The sequence below is a fragment of the Typopeltis vanoorti genome, chromosome 8, assembly GCF_054136105.1.
Source record: "Typopeltis vanoorti isolate ZY-2024b chromosome 8, IOZ_Tvanoo_1.0, whole genome shotgun sequence".
Lineage (NCBI taxonomy): Eukaryota > Metazoa > Arthropoda > Arachnida > Uropygi > Thelyphonidae > Typopeltis > Typopeltis vanoorti.
Window position 1 is genome coordinate 122122911 of NC_143556.1, and position 26735 is coordinate 122149645.

Genomic DNA, 26735 nt, shown 5'->3' on the forward strand with positions numbered 1-26735 from the left:
CTTCAGGAGCTCTAAAAACGTTCCTAACCTCAACAAATTTCGGTGCATGAAACTACCCCAAATTTGGGAGGAGACCTACATTTTGAGAACTTCAGCCCAACTGCCAAGGTAACCAAATTAGCTCACCAGAGGGCGCCATTCGGACTTTAGGAACAATATTAGTTTCTTGCTTTCTTCCTCATTTGCTTTTGTTAGTGCCTGCGTGCACATACCATATCTTTATGTTCCTGAAGATGGCAGCGTGACGTTGTCGAAATATAGAAGTTATTTATTAAAGTTATCTTTAATTAATATACTTTATATGCATTGTTAATTCTGTAAACTAATTACCAGTTAAAATTTCTTTCATTTAATATTTGGTCTAATTCCAATTCTTTATATGCTGTTCCTCTTACATTCCAGTTTGCTATATGTAATATATTTTGTCGTTTCCATTTTCATTTTACCTTTTCCATTGCAGGGTTATTTTCCATAGATTCATTCCGATTACCTTTTTCTGTCAGCTTAAAAGTAGATTTATGTTCTCCATGTCAGGTGACTAGCCTGTCGATGGAATAGTTCAGTTCTGAACCAGCCTTCTTCCAAATTTAAAATCATAGAAGGAATAGGGTATATTGAAGATTGAAAGAGTAGAATTATAGTAAAGGTTTATATGTAGTACATAGTTGTTAAGACCAGAAATGGAAAGACCCCATGGCCCACGAGTACGCTAAAAGCATAAGGATCATAAAATAAGAAGAGTTGGCTGTAGGCCTTATAGGAAAGATTAAAGTGAGTGGATCTTCCTCAAAGTAGAAGAGGTTATATCTAGCTAGGAGTCCATGGGAGTGCCACTTCCTTTACAATCAAGAAGATTGCCCCTTATGGCCGTGTTGGTCCACGAGTCGTTATTCAGTATATTCGGACCACCGCACCATATATACATATACACACACACATACATGTTGGGCTCCATCACCCAGGGGACGTGCGCTCTAGGGGGTTACAGGGTTCCCCCTGAGAGATATTCTCTATCTTAATGTGATAAAATCCTTGCACTGTCTTTAGCATCTCTATCTTATTACCTGTTTTCTTCCTGTTAATCAAATTCTGCAGTCTGCCTTCCCTCACTTATCTACATAACCAACATTCCTGAAATCAGATATAATTTTCGTCATTCATTTCTGTATCCACTTGAGTGTTGCATTGGAATGAATGCTAGGTGACCAAGTTTGCACAGAGTAGTGTAGTTCAACCAATATCTTATCCAGTGGCACCACACCACCTCTTTATCTGCACTTGTCATTGTATTTCTAATCATGGCAGCAATACGATGTGCCGTCATTTGCAGCACTTGCAATCTGCCCTCAGAACTTTAACCCACTGACAATCATCACCCGAGATCTTGAATCTCGTCACCTTCTTGAAGCACATTTCCACTAATATGGTATACAGACTTGCATCCCTGTATCATGAAGCTCAACAACTTGCCTTTTTTAATAGTAAAACTTTATCCTCACTAATTTTTCCAAACTAAAAGTCTATTTGGATCTTCTTGAACAGACTTCACTTCAATAGTGCTCCTTATAATTCTCCAAAACTTTGCATTGTCAGTAAACAATTGTAGATCCCAGAAAATTCACATGAAGTATCATTAATTTGTTAAAGTTAACCAAATAAGTTAAACAGCAGGGTGCACCCTCCCAAGAACAGAACCCTCAGGCATTCCTTTGGTCACCTTCCTCTTCTGAGACTTCACTCCATTATACAGAACTTTCTGGGATCTTTCAGAAATCCCATTTCCAACTGGAAATGGATAACCAATATGTTATCCATTCCATTCCTTCCTCTGTAGCTTGTACATCAACCTATTATGAAGTACTCAATCAAATGGTTTTGAAATATCCAAGTATATGACTGCATATTAATCTCCTTTATCCAATTCATTTGTCACATCAACATAAGAGAGAGTAACATTATTATTATTAGAGAGAGAGAGAGATTCTCATAAGTGTTGGAAAGGCTGGTGAGAACCAGGATCTGGAATTGGGTTGACAACAGTGGTATTATTTTTGATGGATAGCATGGATTTGATAAAGGGAGGTCATGTTTTAATCTACTTACTTATTACAATAACGTGACAGCAGCAGTAGTACACTTTGATTTTGCAAAGGCTTTTGATGGATTACTGCATGATAAGTTGATAGTCAAACTATAGCAGATGGGGTTTAATATTAGACTAGTGCATAGAATCAGAGATTAGCTATCTGATAGGTATCAGCAAGTTGTGTATGGGGTAGCAGTATCCCAGAAAGGGAAAGCCACTACTGGTGTGCCTCAGGGCCATTACTGTTTAACCTGTATGTTAATGATATTGGCGAAGAATTGTATGGAGATATTCAGTTGTTTGTACATGATGTAAAGTTGGGACAAACTATGAAGTGTAGAGCAGATGGTCTGGACTTAAAGAAGACTTGAATAGATTGAGTGAATGGATGGGCACTGAAGTCGGAATACCAGTTCAGTGTTGCAAACTAAGGTTTTAAAATTTGGGAAACAAATATGGGATGTAGAATTTACACTTTGTGGGAATATATTGTTAAAGGTGGAGGAAATAAGAGATATTGGGTTGGTGGTAGATAAGGATTTAAAATTTAGAGGACACATTGCCAAAATTTTGAGGACAAAACAGTGAATTCTGGGAATGAATCTTCTTACTTACTTGTAGAAGTAAGGAGATTCTTGTTTCATTGTATAAGACTCTAATTAGGCCACACATGGACTGCTGCACAGGTTTGGTCACCTGGTTTTCAAAAGGACAAAGAGAAGTTGGAAAGGGTCCAGAGGTGACTGACTAAGATGATCTCTGGAATGTTGAATATCAGATAAGTTTGAGAAGATGCAATTTACAGAGTCTAGTGGAGAGGAGGAAGGGGGGTGATATGCTTGAGACATACAAGTTGGTAAGGGATTGTTATAGGATCAATGTTGAAGAGATGTTTCATAAAATGGTGGGAAATTATTATTATTATTATTATGTGACATCTCCAGGGAGTCCAAAGACTCATCGAGGGAGGGCGCCTACTCTACAACTCTGTCTCCACCACTCAATCCACTAACTACACCAACGTTATCTACTGCCCACAACCAACATTAGTATTTTCACAGACAATCGCAAACATTCATTGCCCATGGTGGGATTCAAACCTGTAGCCTTTTGGCTTGGATGCGGATATGCTAACCACTCTGCCAACCAGGCCGGCGAAGAGGAGAATAACAGGTCATTCCTCCAGGATTAACCTGTTGGTCATCTCTGGGGTATGAATAAGGAGGGTGTGAACAAGGAAATGAGAAGCAGGGTTTTTTTTTGTGTGCATAGTTGTGAATGATTGGAATGCCTTGCCTGAGAGTGTGGTGTGAATTTGTTTAAGGCAAGGTATGATGAGCAGTGTGTATGACAAAAGGACCTCCTAGATGAGTCTTTGACTTCATGGAGGTCTTGGAATGATAATAATAATAATAAAATGCTAGTAGAATCTAATACATGACCTGCCCCATTACAAACCCATGCTAACCATCATACAGAATGTTGGAAGTTTTCCCCACTTGGTTAGACTATAATAAATTTAGTTTAATCCTTTATCCAAGTGTAAGCAAACAAAGTTTGTGCCTGAAGTATTTTCAGGACTGAGGCAACGCATGGTAAAGGTGGACCAAGCTCTCATCGCTGCTTGTCTTAGTATCTCCCATAATGCAAAGCACGTCTCCTTGTGGACATGTATAATGCTATGCATTAAGGGAAGGGCTAAATTACCCAAACCAGTTTCGACCTTTATTGAAGTCTCGTCAGTGGGAGCGAGACCCAGAGGTGATATCAAGTTTGAAGCAATGCAGAACTCATATTGCCATATGCCAGTTGCCAAAAGGTGTCTCACCTTATTATTAAATTGCTCTGGATTTAGAGAAAAATGTTGGAAGTTTTTTCCACTTGGCAACTCTTAACTTATACGTAAATATGACTTCTCTATTGCTTCCACCTTAGTATCACCACCTCTGGGGTCTGGCTCCTACTGACGAGACCTCAATAAAGGTCAAAACCAATCTGGGTAGTCGCCCTTCCCTTAATGCATAGCATTATACATGTCCGCAAGGAGATATGGTTTGCATTATGAGAGATACTAAACAAGTAGTGATAAGAGCTTAATCCACCTTTACCACGATTTGCCTCAGTCCTGAAGATACTTCAGGTGCAAACTTTGTTTGATTACACTTGGATAAAGGATTAAACTAAGTTTATTATAGTCTAACCAAGTATAAAAAACTTCCATCATCTTTCTCTAAATCCAGAGTAATTTAATAATAAGGTGAGACACCTTTTGGCAACTCGTATAGGTAAATATGATTTCTCCGTTGCTTCTGCCTTAGTATCACCACCTCTCGTTCTGGCTCCCACCGACGAGACCTCAATAAAGGTCGAAACCGGTTGGAAGCTTGGGTGATGAATCTCATTGCTGTAGCCCATGAAGTTAACTGAGGCATGGCTGTTGCTGTTGCCCCTCAGATGACGTGAGCAAAAGAGTGGCTCTGCTCAGTGGTGTGGGGAACCTGCCATGGGATTTTCAATTGAATGTTCAAGTACAGGCTTTACCTGTACTTGAACATTCAATAAAGGTCGAAACCATTCTGGGTAGTCATTCTTCCCTTAATGCATAGCATTATATATGTCTGCAAGGAGATGTGCTTTGCATTATGGGAGATACTAAGAAAAGTAGTGATGAGAGCTTGGTCCACCTTTACCACGAGTTGCCTCAGTCCCGAAAATACTTCAGGCTCAAACTTTGTTTGCTTACACATGGATAAAGGATTAAACTAAATTTATTATAGTCATAAAGAATCATGTGGCCATCATTCTAATCCTGTATTTTATTCTTAACCAGTTTCTCCAATGCCTTGACAACAATTGCATATATGAAAAACTCAGTAATATTTGGGATCTTCTGACTTATGAGCATGCTTCTAGAGTGGTGTTATTTTGTCTTATTTCTATTTCTTAGGAATATTTTCCCTTTGCAACAGTTTTATTAAATTTTATTTTATTAGGGTAATGGCACCTAACTCTTTTCCACATTTCCTAAAAATACCTTGTTCTATATTATCCATGCTTACAGCCTTATTAATATATAATCAAAGCAACACATCATACACCTGTATTTTTTCACCTATAATTCCTCTAATATTTGCTTCCTTTCTATATTGCATGGCACTGTTTACTCCAGCATATGAGATACACTGATAAAATGCTAATTAAATAACTTTACTATACAACATCCTTTACTATGATTGCATTATAATATAATGATCAAACAGCATCTCATCCTTCCATAATAATTCTTCCATAATAATCCAAGGAAATTCTTGCCATACAGTGGAAGAATTTCCTTGGATTATCATGTACCTGACTGCCCAATCTTCTCTCACAGGGCACTTAAAAAAAAAAAAAAAAAGACATGCTTGTTACTTGTTACCTTTTATTATTATTATTATTATTATTATTACGTGACACCTCCAGGGAATCAGAGACTCGTCAAGGGAGGCACTTACTCTACAATGATGTCTTCACAACCCACCACCAGTCCTGTCCTGAAAAATATCCTCTGAATTAATCTTATAGAAACCCTTCAGTAATTTGAATGTCTCAATCATATCACCCCTTTTCTGCCTATCAATCAATTTCTGCAACCCACAAATCTTCAACCTGTTCTCATAAGGTTCATTTCACAGACCCTGCTATCATTTTGGTCACTCACCTCTGGATCCCCTCCATCTCCTCCCCATCATGAAGAAACCCTGGTGCCCAGATCTGGGCACAATAGTCAAGATCGTGTCTTATTAAGGCTCGATACAGAGGAACAATAACTTGCTTGTCTCTGCTCGTCAAAGTATTCTTCAGTAACCAAGTGATTTGATGAGCTGATTTAGCCACTTTTGCAATGTGCTCCCCTAAACTTCAACTCCCTATCCACCAACACTCCCAAATCCCTGGCCTCGTCAATCTCCTGGAGTATAGTTCCACCAATGTGGTATACTGCTGCTAATCTTTTCACACCAAAATGCACATCGTTTTCCTGACACAATTCAGCCATTTTGCCATTCATTCTCACTCTCTCTCTCCCCCACCCCCTCTCCTTCTTACTCACTGTTATCATATACAGACAACACACTAACTGCTTTCCTAACAACATTATTATCCATTTCTTCTCACAACCACTTCCGCTGATCCATTTCAGTATTCTTTTTTCAATGTCTAAGTAATTTATGTTCACAGCTACCACTAATTCTTGTGTGTGTGTTCCTTCCTTCCATGTAAAATATCAGATATTTGCCTTAGTATAGTACCTGAAAAACATACCTCATCAACCCTGTTATTCACCTCACTACTAATGAATGAATCCCATACAATGTCATCCTATCACCCTGTGATACTACTTCTTACTAACTCCCTGCTTCTCACTCACACCAGTCAATTTCTTTTTTAGATGATTCAGTCTCCATATGTACTTCACTCTTCATTTTCTTCAACCTCTTGCCTTCCACTGTGCTCTAAACTCTTAGTGAAAGGCAGGATTAGTTTCCCATGTTTCTATCTATTATCAGATTATGTATGATGTGCTCATGTTTGGAATGCTCCCATTTGACAGTGCACTTCTCATATGCTCTAAAACTTTTCTTCCTTTCATTCACCCATACTCTATATAAATCTTGCACATTTTATAAGGCGCACACATAATATCCACTGCAAAAAATCCACGGAAAAACTTTTTCATTGAATTGCTTTCTGTCTGCTGGTATGTTCTTTCTTTTGGCCACCATTTTTAAAATGTCAACTACCACAGAAAACCAAACAGCAGTAGTTAGCACACTCTCCCTCGATGAGTCTTTGGACTCCCTGGAGGTGTCTAATAATAATAATAATAATAATAACATACATGCTTAAAAATTAAATCCTCCATTACTTTTTATTTCCAAATGGAGTTCATAGAACTCTTTCAAAATAAAGTACCTTTTGAAAATAAGTTGGCAACCAGACTTTAAATCATATTCATTGACAATAGCTGAGTTCCTGGCTGTTGGTGACTTTGAAGATTTCAGGATAAGAGTATACTCGAAAGCTGGTTCCTACATCCTAATCCTAAGTCCTAAATCCTATTCTGTTGCATTAGGATTTAGGATCCAAACACTGAATTGGGCAGAAGTTTTTTCTAAGCCAAAAATGGCTTAGAAAACTTCCTTTAGTAAGCAACTAAAATCAACCTGTAACATTATTTCTTCTGGTGATGAAACCCAGAAATTTTACCACAAGCTACTCTAGACAAACTGTTTCAGTTTTATAAAAGATTTATATAATACAATGATATATATATAATTATCACTGATAAATGTTTTATTTTTTAAAATCGTTAATTATATGTTTATTATTTTCATTTTCTTACAGTATGTGGAGGCAGTCTTCCTCCTCTGTCGGGTCAGTTCACATCTCCTGGTTATAATCTTGACAACTATACTTCATCCCAAATGGAATGTGTATGGCATATTTCAGCTGCTGAGTCTCATTCTTCTAATCACACAACAATAATTACATTTCATTATACAATTATTAGCAACTCAAATCATTGTCAAGATGGTGGTTTACTAGTAAATGGAAGTAAGGAAAAATTCAACTCACTCAATCAATTAGCCAATAGATAAATAAGTAAATAAAATACACTCAGGTCTCTTTTTATGTGTAGCTTTTGTATGCGATTTTGAAGTTATGCAGTGTATTTTTCATGCAAATTCATTGTTTCCCCTTTGTACATAATGAACAGCATGTTGCAATGAGAGTCCATGAAGTCTGATTTTGCATGTGAGTTAGTGCTTGTCTTTTCATTATCACAAGTATAAATTTTGCTAATTTTTATTTTAAAGATTTAATTTGGCCCAATTGGAGAAAAAAAAGCATCAAAGAAAAGCAATTTCTTTGGAAATGAAAATTGCAATTTTACATCGCTTAGCAAAAGGAGAGGGATCTACACCGTTGGTAAACATTTTAATTTACCCAAATCTGCTATAAGAGCAATTAAAATGAATGAAGTCGCAATAAGAAAATCTGTCATTTCTGGCACAAAACTAAGTGCCAGAAATGATTTGTTTCTTTTAGCAATGCATCAGGGAATCGAATGTTGAAACTCCTCCTAGTAAATCGATTTCTAAGACCACGTGCTCTAAAATGCAAAGATCTAAAACAACTGCCCGTACATTGGATCGCTAATACAAAGGCCTGGGTAACAACTATTGTATTTACTGAATGGTTCAATAATTGCTTTGTACCAGAAGTGGAAGCATATATGAAGCAAAAAGCTCTCGATTTTAAAGATTTATTAATTGTTAACAATGCACCAAGTCATCTGCATTTAGAACATCCAAATGTGCAGGTAGTGTTTTTTCCACCCAATACAACAAGCATTATTCAGCCATTAGATCAAGGCATGATTGCTACTTTTAAAAAATACTATGTTAAGCACACTTTTCAATTTATATTGGATAAACTAGAAAATGAATAATTAACAGTAACTGACATTTGGAAAAAAAATTTTATTTTGGAATGTTTAAATCATATTGCATCTGGTATTGCTGAAATAAGACCATAAACTTTAAATGTCTGCTGGAAAGTAGCTTGGTCTGGATGTGTTGCAAACAGTGTGACCATTCAAATATCTACATTATCAGCTGAAATCATTACTTTGGCACATGAAATTGTTGCAGACGGTTTTGATACATTTAGCCAGAATGATGTAGATGAATTGCTTGTAGATAATGCCTTAAGTCATGATGAAATTATTGTATATCGATTAACTTTAGATATCATTGAAGATCCAGAAAACAATAGTGAAGCAGAAGAAAAACCTGTCCCCCTCACTGCAAATATAATTCGAGAACTTGAATGTGCAATAAATTGGAGTGGTGGGAACGAGAACGGACAATGAGTTTAAAGAGTGGTATGATAGACTTTGTGTTTCTTACGGGGGGGACCTCCCCTCGATGAGTCTTGACAGGCTTTATGTTCTTAGGAAGGACCTCCCACGATGAGTCTTTTGACTCCATGGAGGCCTGAATAATAATAATAATAATAATAGCCTTAGACATCATCTTGGGGAAATTTCATGGAGGGAGGAATTGGAAGGCCGGAATATCATTAGTGCTTGGGAATTGTGAAGGAATATTTGTTAGCAGCAATAGCAAGCTGTATTCCACAAGTGAAGAAGAGGACACAATTTGGGTGTAAAGTGGATGACAAACAATATTAAAACAGGAACTGCATGTGAAAAAGAGGTTATGGAAGAGATATAAGGAGACAGGTGAAGAACAAATGAATGAAGCATATAGGACAACACAGCCCAGGAGAGTGACTAGTATGGTAAGGAAGGCAAAACTGGAATATGAGAAGAAATTGGCCCTAAGATCCAAAAAAAATCATAGGGAATTTTTTAGCTATGTGGCCAGTAGTAAAAGAAATGATTGTGAAAGAATGACATTGTGGGATAAAAATGGGAATAGAGTGAGGGATACAGACATGGTGGACACTTTTTTTGAAATATTTCATCCTGTAGGAGTAAATTTTAATACCAGAGGGATAGAGCAGATTCGAGGTTTAGAGGTGCAGGAGGAGAGTGTGTTCGAAATACCGAGTACTCTGAATGTCAGTAAAGCTGTAGGACTAGATGGTATTTCACCATGAATTTTCAGAGAATGCGCTAAAGAACTGACAGCTCCTTGATTTGGCTTTTCAATGAAATTCTGGCTACAGAAAAGGTGCCCATGGAATGGAAGGAAGGTAAGATAGTGCCATTGCATAAGGGCAGTAGCAGACTGGAAGTGTCTAATTATAGGCCAGTTTGTGTGTCATCAGTAGTTGTTAAGATCTTGGAGAAATTAGCGAGGGACTGAATACAGCATTGGTCAGATGAGGGTGACATAATCTGTGAGAGACAACATGGATTTGTGAAGGGATGCTCTTGTTTTAGTAATATGCTAACCTTTTATAATAAAGTTACAAGAGCAGTAGATGAGGGAAAGGTATATACTACCATTTTCTTGGATTTATCGAAGGCATTTGACAGGGTGCCACATGGTATGCTGATATTTAAGTTGCAGCACATGGGTTTGGATGTCAGGTTGGTCAACTGGATTCAGGATTGGCTGTTCGATAGGTATCAGAGAGTTGTGTATGGTGGGGGCAGTTTCAAGGAGGCAGAAGGTTACAAGTGGGATCCCACAGGGCTTATTACTGGGACCTATATTGTTTAACCTTTATATCAATGACATTGTCAGTGGATTCCAGGGGGGATATTCAGTTATTTTCAGATGATGTGAAGCTGGGAATGGTTATTAGTAATAGTGCAGATGTAGTAGCCCTGCAAGAGGATTTGAATAAGCTAGACAGATGGACAAATAAAGGGGGGTTTTGGTTTAACGAAGCAAAATGTAAGGTTTAGGTTTGGGACACATCGATGTGGCGCTGCATACTCTATTAGAGGAGGTAGGGGAGACAAGAGATTTGGGATTGATGATTGATAGAAACCTGATATTCAGAGGACATATTGCAAAGGTGGTGAAGGTAATACAGAGAATTGCTGCAATAATGAGAAGGACACTGTCCTGGAGAGATAAAAGAGTTATCCTTCCTTGTATAAGACCCCTGATCAGACCACACTTAGACTATTGTTCTCAGATTTGGTTCCTGGGATTTAAACGGGATACTTTAACTGTGGAAAGGGTACAGTGGCAGATAACAAAGATGGTTTCAAGATTGTACAATGTTAGTTATGTGGATCACCTCAGGGAATGTGTACTGCAGAGTTTGGTAAATAGAAGAAGAACAGGTGATATGATTGAGGTAGTTACAGGGTTGACACTGAGGAGTTCTTTTGCTTGGTGGAACAGCGGGAAGGAGTGATGACAAGGGGGGGGGCATCCCTGGAAGTTACAAAAGGAAGCTGTGATCAAGAGGGTGAGGAGTGGTTTCTTTGCATGGAGGGTGGTTAAACCATGGAAAGCATTGCCTGATAGAATGGTGAGAACAAGACCAGTCAGTCAGACTTTGTGTTTCCTGGAAGGGACCTCCCATGATGAGTCTTGATAGACTAGTGTTTCCTAGGAAGGAATCACTGATTACATTGTCAGAAGAAAAAAATCAGTACAGAACGATTGTGAAACTAATTCTGTTTGTGAAGAACCATCGTCTTTACCATACCGATCTGATGCACTGAGTATTTCTTCTGGTGATGAAAGTCATTTCGTACCAGATCGAATGCTGTCGAATAAATTCTAATAGCGAGATAATTCTAATGAAAAAACGTAAAAAAAAATGTTACTGTTCAATAAAATTAAATGAATGATGCTTTAAAACAAACTTAGGCATTCTTATTTTCCTGAATTTTTATAAACTTTTTTATGCTTGTTTAGGTTTATTTTAATTTATTGCTTTGGTTTTATGTGGTTTTAGAAAATTATGGAACATATTTTTAATTTTTTCAATGTAAGTGGGTCTTTTTAGTGCGATTTTTTATATGTGGTTTTCTGTGGAACTTATCTACCGCATAAAAAGAGACCTAACTTTGTATATATATAAACGTTACTGTATATATATATATATATATATATATATATATATATATATATATATACATACATACGAGATACTTGGGAAATGGAGTAAAACCAGGTTTAAAATTACTTGGTATCTTTAACATATTTATACCCAAGGTAAAAATACTTCCTACACGTATATATATATATATATATGTATGTATGTATATAAAGATATTACCTTATATATGTGTGTGTGTGTAATTACCTTATATACTGTATTTGCTGGCGTATAAGATGCACTTTTTTTCTTTGACAATAGGTCAAAAAAACAGGGTGTGTCTTATACGCCGATACTCAGTTTTTTTATTATTTTAATTTCTGGAAATTTTCTCTGTTCCGAGTTACGCAATTTCTTTATTTCTTCTTTGCGGTGTGTTTGAGAGCATTCCAGTTATGTAGAGCAGTGTTTCTCAAACTTCAGACATCCGTGTTCATATGATTGGTGCTGTATTAACAAAAGATCGTGCTACTAAATCACAAAGACAAGCCAACAGTTGAGTTGAAATGCTAATTCTCTTCAACCGAATTTCTTATATAATATCTGAAACACATTCACTATATATTTTTTCGTTTTAACACGTTCACTCAAACAAAACCATATGTTGCACCGGCAGTATATTGTTTTGCTCGAGTCATACATCTTCTGTGGGAGGAGACATGCGATTCATTAGTTAGTGCCATTTTTATCGAAGTTGTCTCTGATTGCACTGTTTGTTGAGAAACATATTGCGCAACCTGCAGATGTCTCTGTCCCTTATTTTCAGTTTACAATAGGAATGTTTTACAATCTCAAACTTCACAGATACATTGAATTTGATGAGAAAACTGAGAAAATGATAAGAACTTGGTGGAATCAGGAAGTGGATTTAAAAAAAAAAGCAAATAACAGTAAACATAACCTACAAAGTCGAACTGCAAAATGGCCATAACTTGAGGCAGAACTGAATACTTGGATTTTAGACCACAGAAAAGCGCGGCTTTCAGTGTCTACAAAAATGATTATTCATCAAGCGAAAGTGATAGCCACTAACAGAGGGATCGCCAACTTTACTCGATCAACATCATGGTGTTCAAGATTCATTATGAGAAACCAGCTATGTATGCAGACTAAAACAAAAATATCACAAAAGATGCCAGCTGAATATGAAGAAAAAATTATTGAATTTCATCGATTTGTCATTAACGCAAGGAAACGAGAAAATTTTAAACTTGTGCAAATAGGAAACACGGACGAGGTTCCACTGACTTTTGATGTGCCCTCAAACAAAACTGTAGATTTCAAGGGCACTAAAAGTGTTACTATTAAAAATTTGGGGCACGAAAAAACTCACTACACGGTTGTTTTATCCTGCTCTGCTGAGGGACAAAATTGCTGCCACTATTGCTTTTTAAAAGGAAGACCCTACCCAAAGAAAAACTGCTTAAAGGAGTGTTTTTACATGTTCACGCAAAAGGCTGGATGGATGGAGCAGGAATGAAGTTATGGATAGATAAAATTTGGTCTAATCGCCCTTGTAGACAGTTGAAGAAGCCTGCCATGCTAGTATGAGATCAGTTTCGTTCTCACAGAACAGACGATGTTACAAATAAACTCAAGGAATTAAAAACTCAGTTAGCTGTAATTCCAGGAGGTCTAACTAGTCAGCTTCAGCCTTTAGATGTCTGTATTAATAAACCATTTAAGTGACTTATGAAGGAGAAGTGGAACAGCTGGTTGCAGTCTTCAGATTTTGAGGTTATGCCATCAGGAAGAAGGAAGAGGCCTAGCATTTTGCATATTTGTGAGTGGGTCAAAGCTTCATGGGATGCTGTGAAAACAGTGACAGTGGTTAAATCATTTAAGAAGTGTGGAATTAGTAATACACTAGATGGTACAGAGGACAATTTGTTGTTTGAGGACTCACATTCTGATTTAGAAGAGGTTTCAAGTGTCTCTTCATTTAGCTCTGAAGATGAATTTCTGGGTTTTGATGATTAAAAGGTGGGTACTCTTTCCTAGTTAGATTAGGTATTTGTTGAAAGTAGACCTACGTATTACTTTATATTTGAAATACTGTAAATTCATTAGAATATTCAGTGATAAAGTTTTTTTCCTAAAAAATGTGTACAAAAAGGGGGGTGCGTCCTATACGCCGGCAAATACAGTATATATAAGGTAATGTTTTTCTAAATTCATTCACCTGTGGAATTGAAATTTTCGAGATTTCAGAATTTGAGCAGAACTCCTTAAAGTTCTCTGATACAGACACTTGGATGGTATGGCAGAAAAGAAAAAAAAAATATTTGGTAGTGTACAAAACTAAATTTAACATAAATGGATGGTACTTAAGATGATGACAATAGAGAAGTTGTGTGCTATCAGACTAGAAACCTAGAAGGAGAAATAGCACTAATGGCTTTATTATTATTATTAACACCAGACCTGCATGGATTCTAAACTCATTCAATATATCTGCATGCACTACCATGTCAGGCAAAGTATTCTACTGACCAACCTTCCCCACACAAAGAACTTACTCCTTATGCCTCTGCACACACCCTCCTTATTCAACTTCCAGGTATGTACTCTTGTTCTATCCCTTCCTACATTCTATGAAAAAATTCTTCCACATTAATGTGATAACAACCCTTTTTATTATTATTATTATTATTACGTGACACCTGCAGAGAGTCCAAAGACTCATCGAGGGAGGACGCCTACTCTACAATTCTGTCTGCACTAACGCCATCTACCACCCACCACTAGCATTTCCACTGACAATCACAAACATCCATGCCCATGTTGGGATTCAAACCTGCAGCCTTTTGGCTGGAGAGCGGATACACTAACCACTTGACCAACCAGGCCGGCATTCCCACAATCTGTCCTCATATTTCACATTCCAAAGACCAGTTGTGACCTTAGTCTTCTCTGGATCCTTTCCAGCATATCCTCATCAATATGAAAACTATGGGGACCAAATCTCTCCACAGTAATTCATACAAGACTTGATCAAGGTCTTATAAAATGGAACCAGAATCTCTTTATTTCTACAAGTTAATGTACTCCACATTATTGCCATAATCTGATGTGTGATGTCTTCACAACTTGTGCCGTGTGACCTCTGAAATTCAATTCTTGTCCATCACCACTCCAAGATCTGTTATCTCCTCAACTTCTTCCAAAATTTCCCCACTAAGTGTATAATTTGCATCCTTTTGTTGTCTAACAAATTTTGGAACATTGCCCCTGGTAACATTGAACTGACAGTTCCATACAGTCTATTCACATCCTCCTGTATAATATGTGCTGGATTTCTCATCGCTCACCCCAGTTTTGTATCATCCACAAATAGTTGTACATCACCAGGTAAACCCATCCCAATATCATTAATATACAAATTAATTAACAGTGGTCTCAAAACCGACTGTTGCAGCACACAGCTAGTGACTTTCAATATAGTGCACCTCAATATATACCGTGGTGATACCTATCCAATAGCCTTTCATCTATCCTGCTCATTGGTCTATATCCAATCCCATCAGCTCCAGTTTGGTTGCCAATTTCTGGGGTGGCTATTTATCAAAAGCCTTTACAAAATTTAAGTACACCACTGTATATGCATATCCCTTGTCCAATACAGTGTTATTCAGACGTCCGTGAAACATTTTAAACATTCACCACTAATAAATTATGCAACAGATAGTGGTACGTTTTATGCCGAAAGAATGGCAAACTTTCCATGTTTGTTTAAGGAAACTGTCCACGCATAGTACAGATTTCCTCATAGTGTGATTTCCCACTGTGAGGCAATAGTAGCAAAGATGGCACTGGGTAAGCATGAGAAGTTAATTTGTTTGTTAGAATATGCAACAACCACGTCTGTTGTGACAGTGCAGCAATGATTTCAAGCAGAATTCCATAAGGAACCACCTGTGTACAACAGGTGGTTCTCCTTCCCTGCTAATGTGATGGAACTTTCCAACCGAATCACTCCAATTGTGACAAAGATTGACTGTGACATGCTCATATGTGTTTTGGACGAAATGGATTATTCGCTCGATGTCTACGCCATCAGTATGGACACATTGGGCATTTGTGAGGTATGTAAAAAAATATTGAACAGTTTACCTTTATTTCAGTGTAATAAAACATAGTATATGTTGTGTTATTTATTAGTGGTGATGTTTAAAATGTTTCACGGACTTCTGTATAACCCTGTACATTCATAACCTTGTTATTTGTACAACATGACCTTCCTTTAACAAACCCACACTGACAAGTACAAAGAACACAGCTGTTATCAATCCCCTTTTGTATGCTATATCACACCAACCTCTGTGTGAAGTGGGACAATTTTACTTTCTTTTAACTCCTTTGAGACCAAGTAGGCCAAGGCTAATGCTAACTCCCCTGGAACATTCCCTCAAGACATGTGATATGTTGTCAAGTCCTATTGCCTTATTGACATCTAGCTTACTTAACTTCTTATATACCCCTTGCTTCTGATTTCACACTGATAATGAAACAGCCTGATGAACTTCTCACTGAACAGATATGCAGCAATTACCAATCTCCCACATTCATCCATTAACGTCATCCTACCATAGTCTTCCTTCTTTCTGCTTGCCACATATCGAATAACTCCCAAATGTTTTTTGTGACATGATTTGCTAATTTCAGCTTGTACTGCACTTTTCTTCTCCTTACTAAATGAGTCGTTCTCCTACACTTTATACTCTCTGTGGAACTGATCATTACCATTATACATCTTGTGCTGCCTCAATAGTGCCTTTCTTCCAGATTTCATGACAGATTTCAGGCTCAATCCTTTTGTTCAACCATTATAAATCTACCTTATTCAGCATTTTGACTTTCAGAATATATTCACACATTAATGCTGTTATGTATTTCTTTGGCATTTCCCAAGCAGCATTTATTTCCTTTCTAATCAACTCCTAATTCCATGCTATAGCTGTATTGTCTCCTAAGCTTGTTACAATCATCAGCCTTTTACTTCCACATATATCCTTTCCTCACAGAAGTCTGCATATGGCTAGCCACAATCACAACCAGGTGATCACTCCATGATTACTCTCTCTCCAAATGGAGGAAGGATTGATGAATGATTAGATCTAATACTCTCAATCCTCTAGTGCTCTCCTTTACATGCTATCTGAGATAGTTGTCTCTCACAAATGCAAGAAATTCATTTTCCTTATTCACAAATGCTATCTCTCCATTCCAATCTATACTGCCATAATTAAAATCACTCTTTCCTTATTCACTAACCATAGTTCTTATACATTTCCTCATCATTACCCTCCACATCCCTGGCCTATAACAACATCCAGCTAAATATCTCTTCCTGTCAACAACCACCTCATACCGCACTACTTCATAACCATTGCCACTATTTCCTTCTTTCATATCTACTTTATGTGGACATAATTCCCCTGTTTTCTTCAGCAGCAGTTCCCCCCCCCCCCCATCTTGTCCTCTCTATCCTAGTGAAAAACACTGTACTCTTTCATTTCTATTAGAATATCATCATCTTATTTTTTGTACTCCTGGTATTTGTAAATAAACACAGCAGTTCCCTTTTAGGTCTATAACCAGTCCTACTCAAACAACTTGTTGGTAGTATACCACATACAGGAAAACCACTCTTAATGCAATTCATTAATCCATCAGTTAATGCAGGCTAAGTGAAATCGCGTTAAGCGAATACAGTAAACAATAGGAATAATTATAATTCGTCCATCAGTTAGCATAAATTTGGGAAAAAAAAAATTACAGTATAAGCTATATTAGAGTATAAAATCATCAAAGTTAATAAAAATCAATTGCTTAAATTTTTATTTAATGTATAATCATTTGATTGACCTATTTTTATGCAAAAAAAAAAAAAAAAAAAAAAATTAAGTAAAGATGTTTGAATCTTGCTCGAGTTTTTCCTTTTGTCATGCAATTTGCAATAGCTGGTGATCGCTTTATCAAGATTTCCGCAGACTTCGAAGGTTTGTTCCATATCAGGATCAGCATCAAACAATATTTCCTTAGCATACTCAGAGCGATTGAAAACTAGCTGAAGTTCTTTTGCAGTTAGCTTCTTAGTCATAACATTCTCTTCTTAATAATACATTTAGTTTAATCCTTTATCCAAGTGTGAGAAACAAAGTTTGCACGTGAAAGTATCTTCAGGACTGGGGTCAGTTAGTACAACACCAGGCAACTCGTAGCAAAGGTGGACCAAGCTAACATCACTCCTATCTCAGTATCTCTCATAATGCAAAACACATCTCCTTGCGGATATGTATAATGTTATGCATTAAGGGAAGGGCCACTACCCAGACTAGTTTCGACCTTTATTGAGGTCTCTTCAGTGGGAACCAGGCCCAGAAGTGGAGATACCAGGCAGAAGCAATAAACTTTCAACATTCTCTTCTTGTTTACAATCCTTATCTTCTTCTTCTTCATATGCGCACTGTTCTTCTAGTTCATAGGTTGCCAAACTTTTTCGGGCCACCGCCCACTTTGCAAGACATAAATTTTGTAACGCCCCCCCCCCATTATAACAGTTTGAATAAAACCATATTTCAAATAGTTTGAGACTGAATAAAACCATATTTCAAATACTCGATACTGCACTGTAGATCTTCTTATATTCAGATATAATGAAGTAATAAAATTTGAAAAAGTATTCACAAAATAAAAAATTTAATTTACACTTTGTATGACTCCACTTATCTATCACACTTTTGACTGATGATTGTTGGTAAAGCACACAAAAAATAATGAAACTTATTCCTAAACCATTATATTTATAGTATTTATAGATTTGAAATCTAGCCCGAATCGACTTGCATGCATTGACTTGTTTGCGATACCATCGTACTCTGGCTTTGAACAAGTCACTGCAAGCACCCATATTCCTGTCAAAACATGCTGAATTGAGAGAATTACCTACATAATAGTTGACCGACATACTACTAGTTAAGACTCATCTGCTGCGTGGATAGACTAAAGCCTGTATGGCATGATCAATTTTACAATAGCAAAAATGAATAAATTTTTTAAGTATATAAAAAAATAGAAGTTAAAATATCCTGTATGACATGTTCAATTTTCTCATTGACATAGAAAATTGACATCTATTTCTATCTGACATGGTAAATTTTCAAATGATTAAATCATTAAAATAGAAAATTGATAAAAAAATTGATCATGTAAGCCATAAGATGAATTAAAATTCAATATTTAAATTTTAAATGATTATCTAATCGCAAAATCATGAAAATAATTAATTTTCAATATATATATTATTAATTTCTTCTATAAAGAGCCATTGACCCCTAGACTGTTTGAACACTCAAACCAAATGCTTCTGATCCCACTATAGCCCCCCCCCCGAAGGCTTCAGCATTCACTTTGGGAACCTATGTTCTAGTTGAAGGAAATCATTCTCACTTAAATGTTCTGAATCGGAATCTAGCAAGTTTCTCACATGTTCATTATCCAGTTCTTTAAATCAAAATTCCTTTCCAATTGTGCTGATTTCTTCAACAATGTTAGAGCTTGGATTTTGCACATGATAAACTAGCATAGGCTTGAGTTTAAAGGCACCTTTTGCATCCTCCTAATAAAAGCATAAGACAATCTTTAGATATTTTGTATCCTGGTTGAGATGCTGTAATTTTAGCTAGGAAAGTTTTTGTTGGCATACGCTTCCAAAAGGGACAAATTTCGTCGATGTTGAATATTTGCCTACCATCATAATCACCTTCATGAAATATCCTTTGCAATTCTTCAGGAAACTTGGCCGCAGAATCTTTATCAGCACTAGCAGATTCCCTAGTTATTCTTATGTTATGCAGTCCGGTTAGATTTTTAAAACAGTCAAACCATCTTAAACTTGGAGTAAAGCTTTCACATTCCTCTTGAAATTTGGTCTCTTTCAATGAGATAAAAATATAGAGAGCTTTTGCCTGAATATTCCTTGTACTTAAAGGTATTCTTTTGTGGTTATAATCCTGAATCCAGAGTGATAGAAGAGCCTCCATCTTGATCATTAAATGTCTTCTATTTTGGGTGATCTGCATCCTTAAAAAAGAAGTAGCAACTTTTCCTTGTTCTTTGTATTCTTTGATCTTATTTAATATAGTCCAAACTGTAGACAAGGTCTCGTACAACAACTTTCATGTCTCTTAATGATTTCCAGCTTTTCTGCTTGCTGTAGATTGGTGACAAAAAATTTTGAATAACATAAGGTTCCTATAATTGTTATTATTATTATTGTTATTATTACATCACACCTCCAGGGAGTCCAAAGACTCATCGAGGGAGGGCTCCTACTCTACAACTCTTCATCTCAATACTCCACCAACCTTCATCATCTAACACTAATTCCATATACCGCTGACTACCACCACAATCAAAAACATCAATGCCCACGGCAGGATTCGAACCTGCAGTCTTTTCGTGGAGAGCGGATACGCTGACCACTCGGCCAACCAAGCCGGCCATATAATGTTTTACTAAAATCTGGGACATTCTGAAATTTTTACTTCAAATACTCGGGACATTTTGTAAAAAAAATGGGACATGTTAAAAATTAAGAGAACCAAAAATAAACTATTATATATGTAATTTTTAAAAAAATAATTCTTAATCACAAACATATTTAATTAGAAAATTATTCATCAGATTTATGAACCTGTTCATTTTTTTTTCTTTTCATATTTGATCAAAGAACTCAGCACAAGAGAAATTCTTAAAATATGTCTTTACAATGATTAAAGCTTTAAATGTCTGTTTTGTTTTGTTTTTTTTCGTTCTGTCCAGAGCGCATTTATTAATGAAAAAACATGTTCAACAGCTGCATTAGTTCCTGGCAGTGCTAAACAAAAACTAACTAAGCATTTAATACTCTCAGAATTTATACCCTGCTTTGTAAAATGAGCAGACATTTCACACCACTTATCACTCCCACTTTGATCCTTCTGTTCACTCCACACTTCAAATTTGCTTTTGTAATATTTTTTCACACATACAAACTCATCAAATTAGTCCTCTTCATTCACAGTAAAACTTGGTGACACTGTCTGCATGAATATGCAGCTTTCTTGTGTGTTCTTTCCAGTCACAGGATCCTTTCCATTCAAATTAATCCAATCCATGGACTGAAGAGGTGTGAGAAATGGTGTACACCACTCCTGAATATATTCAATACAGGTGAAGTAGAGATCTGCATAGCTTTCAAACTTTTCAACTGTTATGTGTTCTTTTTGTAATTCTTGCAACTGTTTTCTCACAGTAGTTGTAAGAAACTTTTCTGCCTTCCTACAATTTAACCTTTCCACCAGTTTGTTTGTTTCATCCTTCACTTCAATTACTGTTATATCTTGCTTTTCAATACATTTAATGGTATCATAAAAGGTTTTTAACTGGCTGGCAAGGAAATGCAGGAGTGTAATTGAAAGTGGGTTTTCAAAGAAATTTTTGAGATTGATAGGACATTTGTCAATAAAAAGAAAATATGACTTCAATGTCATGTCAATAAACCTCTGGATTGCAGGCAAAAGAGTGAGCCATCTTATCTTGCTATCCAAAACAGTTTTATACTCTGTGTTTGTGAATTCACAAAATGATTTGAATTCCTCAACTCGTACAAAATATATGTGGAAATGTTGGTAAATCTTGTTAATTATTAACTGAAGATCGATAGGTAAGCAATCTGAAGCAGTCTGCACAGCATTATGTATCACATGTGCAGGGCAACCAATTCCAATTAAATTGTTTTCACAATGTTTTCTTGCATTTCTTTCCCCTTTCTCTTCCTTCCACCAAAGTTTGTATTTGTATTATCTGCTAATATAGCAATAACCTTTTTCAGGAGATCTAACTTCTGCAACACTTCCAACACATAAGAAAATAAATGTTCTGAAGTTTCACCACCTAAATTAACTAACTGACCTTCACATCTTTTTCTGGATGATATATCTAATGACCAGAGGCACTAATTCCATGTCAAAACGATTTGATGAATCAATCAGTGCTGATATAAAACGAACTTCTTTTAGCTCTTCCTCAATATGCTTTGTTGCTAATTGCACAATAATATTGGTTATTATCGCCTTGCACTTTGTTTGCGAGCACCTGAGTTTATCATTGAAAATTTTTTTCATGATGGTTGTTGTGCAGTCCATGGAGTTTAAGCTGTGGTTATGCACCACTGTGTGATACGCGAAGCTTGCTTCCTGCACTGCCAGTGATAACTCTTTTTCCCTTTCACTCTTGGTTTTCACAATTAAAAAATTACTTATACTGCATTTGGAAGCCTTACTTCGAACAGCAGCTTTATGTTTTTTTGTTTTCACGTGGTTGACTACATCTGACTGACCACCATGCGAAAATCAAAATTTACAGTTATATAAAGTACATTCCACATTTTCATCTACACCTTTAATGAAAGGAAATTTTCTTCTAATATTATCATTAATACTGCACTTACGTTTCAGCATTATAGAGGTAAAAAACGATAAAAATTATAACATGCAAAGTATTGAACAAGTAAGATACCGTTATAACATGGGAAAAAAGAACATCGCCATTAGTTACTATTAGTTATTATTTGTTAGTTATGTTATTTATAATATTAATGATTATTATTATAAATAATAAATAAATAAAATTTATTATTATCAACATTATAATAGAAAGTGGTACTAAAAACGAGATAAAATCCATTTATCCATTTTTTACTAAAGGATACTTAAAAAAGCGAGACTTTTGGAATTAACCCAGGACATTTTTATAAAAAACGGGACGAATGGGAACCCTAGCATAATGTAAAAAAATCACGTTAACTGATTAATCACTTGCTTAAAGTGGGAAATAATATCATTTCACTCAGTCATGCATATTGAATTCGTGTTTAGCGAGGTTTTCCTGTATATCCACTCAGTCTCAACTACCCCAATCACAACCGATTTATTTCATTTCTATGCTGATTATCCCCATGCAAACATTCACTACTACTTCCAACATTCACTTCCCTTATGTCATGTCTCCACCAGTGGTGACTCGTGGCTTGAAATAGTGGGGGGTGCTGCAACTTTTGAAATATACATACACACTGTAAGTACAGTGTATACATGTTTGGATAAAATATCAAAATTATGGTAAAAATTTTAAAAAAATTAAACATGAAACAATATTGTTTATTATCGATAAAATTATACGGTTTTGTATAATTCAAAATTACTTAAAAATGAAATATATTCTTCTTGTTTTGTTTCATGAAAAAATATTGTTTATTATCGATTAAATTATACAATTTAGTGTAATTCAAAAGTACTTAAAAATAAAATCCATTATCATAACCCCAATAATGTTCTAAAATAAAACTGTAACAAATGTTATGTCTTTAATTGTAATGTCCAAATATTTAAAGAGATGGAGTAAACACGATAAGCACTATGAACACTCTACTGGCGCAAACAGCATATAAACAACAGTGGAACTGTGCGATGGACAGTGCCACATTATGCTAATAGCTCGCATCTCACTATGATGTGCATATGCTTGTGCACGTAGCAATATGACACTGTGGTAAACAGTGCTGCTAGTGGCCTTTGTCCTCCTAAGTGCTACAAGCTGGATTTTTATTATTTTTTTATACAAAATAAGATAATTGTATAGGATTGTTGATGATAAAATTAAATATTACAAGCAAATGTATATAAATTAATAAATATATTTATATATCGAGAAAAATTGGGGGGTGCTGCAGTTCCACAGTGCCTATGCACGAGTCGCCCCTGGTCTCCACTCTCACATCTAGATGGTACTATAGTTACCTCACCTAAAGACAAGGCTGACTTACTGGTGCCACCCTTCTCCTCCAGTTCCTGCATTAACGACCTTCCTTGCAAAGTTCATTAGTTTTAAATAAACTATTAAGACTGAACATGCAAACAGGATTTATTATAAAGCTAAACAAAAACTTCTCCAAGAACGAATTGTTGACACTAAAGTCTATAACACAACCAAATTCACATAAGGCATATCTATCTGCCTCTTTAGAATAAACAGTAGAAAATAACTTATGGTAATGCATTAAAAATATGCTTACCTCTCAAGCCATTAACTTCCAGAACAGAAATAAATTTAAATTAATTAGAAAATGTGATGCTTTGAAAGTGGAACAAGATAAATAATATAAATCAAAGGATCATCTTCCTCTCAACAAGAACATAATAAGTCTGGTTCTTACCTTTCTAACATAGAAACAGATATTCCCAGCAAGGGTTATAACTTTACAATTTCCCCTTTGTACAGCCCTAAGAGCTTTTATTAATCAAAATTGAAAAGTTTGTTTCTTTCCTTTCATCTTAGGGAGCTAAATTAATGTGAGTAGAATCCATTCTTGCTATTAACCAAGGAAAAACCACCAAAAAGTAATGTTACAAAAAAAGGAAATGCAGCAGTTATCCTAGATGCCGAAGAATATTATTACAAAATAACGGAGTTACTACATCCAGATACTTACTCCATTCTTGATAATTATCCAACATGAGAATTTCATAATCAGACTAATAACTGCCTTGAAACTACTTTTGAATTAAATTAAAGATTCTAAGAAAGTATATTCTTGATTTAATCCTTTTTCCAAGTGTAAGTGAACGATGTTTGCACGTGAAGTAACTTCATGACTGGGCTACTTGTATATAGAGGTTAATGACTTCACAGTGCTTTGCATTATGGGATACTAATGCAAGCGATGATTTTATCGTAATTGCAAGTATCTTTTTTGTGCAAAATAACCAGTAAACGGAATACAGAGGGTACTAAGGAGCCAGTTACTTCTACACAACTCATAAGTACCCACAGTCCTTTATATCAGTTGTTTTTCAATTAAAAAAACAGCCACGTGAAAGTACCCAATATGCTTACCATACGAAGTAATGATGGTGGCAACAAAGGCCAACAACGAAAGATTACTTCTAGTCCCGTCAGCATAGCACAGCTGGTGGCCAACAAACCGAAAGACAATATGAAGTGTCGCAGTTGTGAAACTGAAGTTACTGAAAGAAAAAAAGGTATATCGTGCAATAAATTCATCTGCTGTCTCTATTGCTCTCCAAGCTCTTTAGTTTCCTCTCCTCAAAAGTTGATTTCCTCCGGTCCCACTATCCTAATAGTGAAATCATCCTCGTAGGTGATTTTAATGTTCATAACACCAACTGGCTTTCCTCTTCCAGTTGTACAGATCCTGCAGGCAAAGACGCTGAAATCTTTGCCATCACCAACGACCTTACACAAATAGTTCACAAGCTGACCAGAATACTAGATAACCCAAATACTCCCCAAATACCCTAGATCTCTTCCTTACCAATGACCCTTCCAAATATACAGTGAATATAGTGAGCCCCCTGGGTACTTCTAACCACAATCTAGTGCTCATCTCCTGCCCTATGCAACAATGCTTACAAAAGTCACACCTGAACAAGAGTATTCTGGCAATATAACAGTGCCAAATGGGAGAGCCTCCAAGACTACCATGCTTCATTCCCATGGTTGGACTATTGTGCAGTCTTCCAATCCAAACATATGCACTGAACACATCACCGAAGTAATTCTCACTGGCATGATAACATACATTCCCCACACCACACTGAACTGCCATCCCCTATCCAAACCCTGGTTCTCAAAAAAATGTGCCAAGGCTGTAGTAATGAAAAACCAGGCATACCACAACTGGCTCAAATTAAGAACTTAATCCTCCTTCAGTGCCTATACTGAACACTGTAAATACTTCAGGTGCAAACTTTGTTTGCTCATACTTGGATAAAGAATTAAATCAAATATATAATTGGTAGCATAGCCAGGTGAAAAAACTTCCATCAACTTATCTCTAATACAGAGAATTTTAATAATAAGGTGTGACACCTTTTGATACCAGGTGTAGGGAAATATGACTTCTCCATTATTTCCTCCTTAGTATCGCCACCTATAGGTCTGGCTCCCAGTGATGAGACCTCAGTAAAGGTCGAAACTGGTCTGGGTAGTGACCTTTCCCATAATGCATAGCATTATACATGGCCGCAAGGAGATGCGCTTTTCATTATTATTATTATTGTTGTTATTATTATTAAACAACACCTCATGGAGTCAAAGACTCATCTAGGGGGTCTTTTTATCTCACACACATCTCATCATACCGCATCTTAAACACATTCAAACTCCTTGCAGACACCACACTCTCAGGCAAGGCATTCCAATCACTCACAACTCTGCACGAAAAAAACCCTCCTCTCACTCCCCTACTCACATCCTCTTTATACAGTTTCCAGGGATGACCTCTGGTTCTCCCCTGATCTCCACTATTCTCTGTAGAACTTCTCAACCATTGATCCTATAACAACCCATCACCAACTTGTAGGTCTCTATCATATCTCCCCTCTTCCTTCTCTCCACTAGACTCTGCAAATTACAACTTTTCAATCTTTCCTCATACTCGACATTCCAGAGGTCAGAAACTACCTTAGTCAGTCGCCTTTGGACCCTTTCCATTGGATACTATGGCAAGTGATGAGAAGTTATACTACCTTTGCTACGAGTTGCCCCTGTCCTGAAAATACTTCAGGCATAAACTTTGTTTGCTCACACTTGGATAAAGGATTAAACCAAATATATAATTGATAGGTAGGGTAATCAAGAATGCTGCTAATATGCAGTAATTGAAGAATGATTTGAATAAGCTGGAATTGTGGGCATGGGAAAATGGGTATCAGATCAGTGTGAGTAAATGTGAAGTCATTCACTTTGGCTTGATAGATGTCCAATGTCGTATTATATTGGTGGGATTAGGCTAGAAGAAACTGATGAGGCTAGGGATCTTGGGGTGTTAACAGATAGGAAGTTGAAGTTCAAGGGTCATGTTACAAAATTTCAAATACAACTCAAAAGATAATTGCAATGTTGAAACAAATTCACATGCAAAGATAAGGATGTTATTTTGCCTCTTTACAATGCCTTGATAAGACCTCACTTGGGTTTTTGTGTGCAGATCTGGTCTCCTGGT

General features: G+C 36.4%; 1 protein-coding gene across 1 annotated transcript in view; it reads left to right on the forward strand.

The window, feature by feature from the left end:
• Cubn (Cubilin) overlaps positions 1-26735 on the forward strand; it is a 2223842-nt gene that overhangs the window by 1479570 nt on the left and 717537 nt on the right. Inside the window, exon 51 of the mRNA XM_090396294.1 lies at positions 7472-7681. Within this exon, the coding sequence (XP_090252420.1) occupies positions 7472-7681 (210 nt within the window). The remainder of the gene's footprint in view (positions 1-7471; positions 7682-26735) is intronic.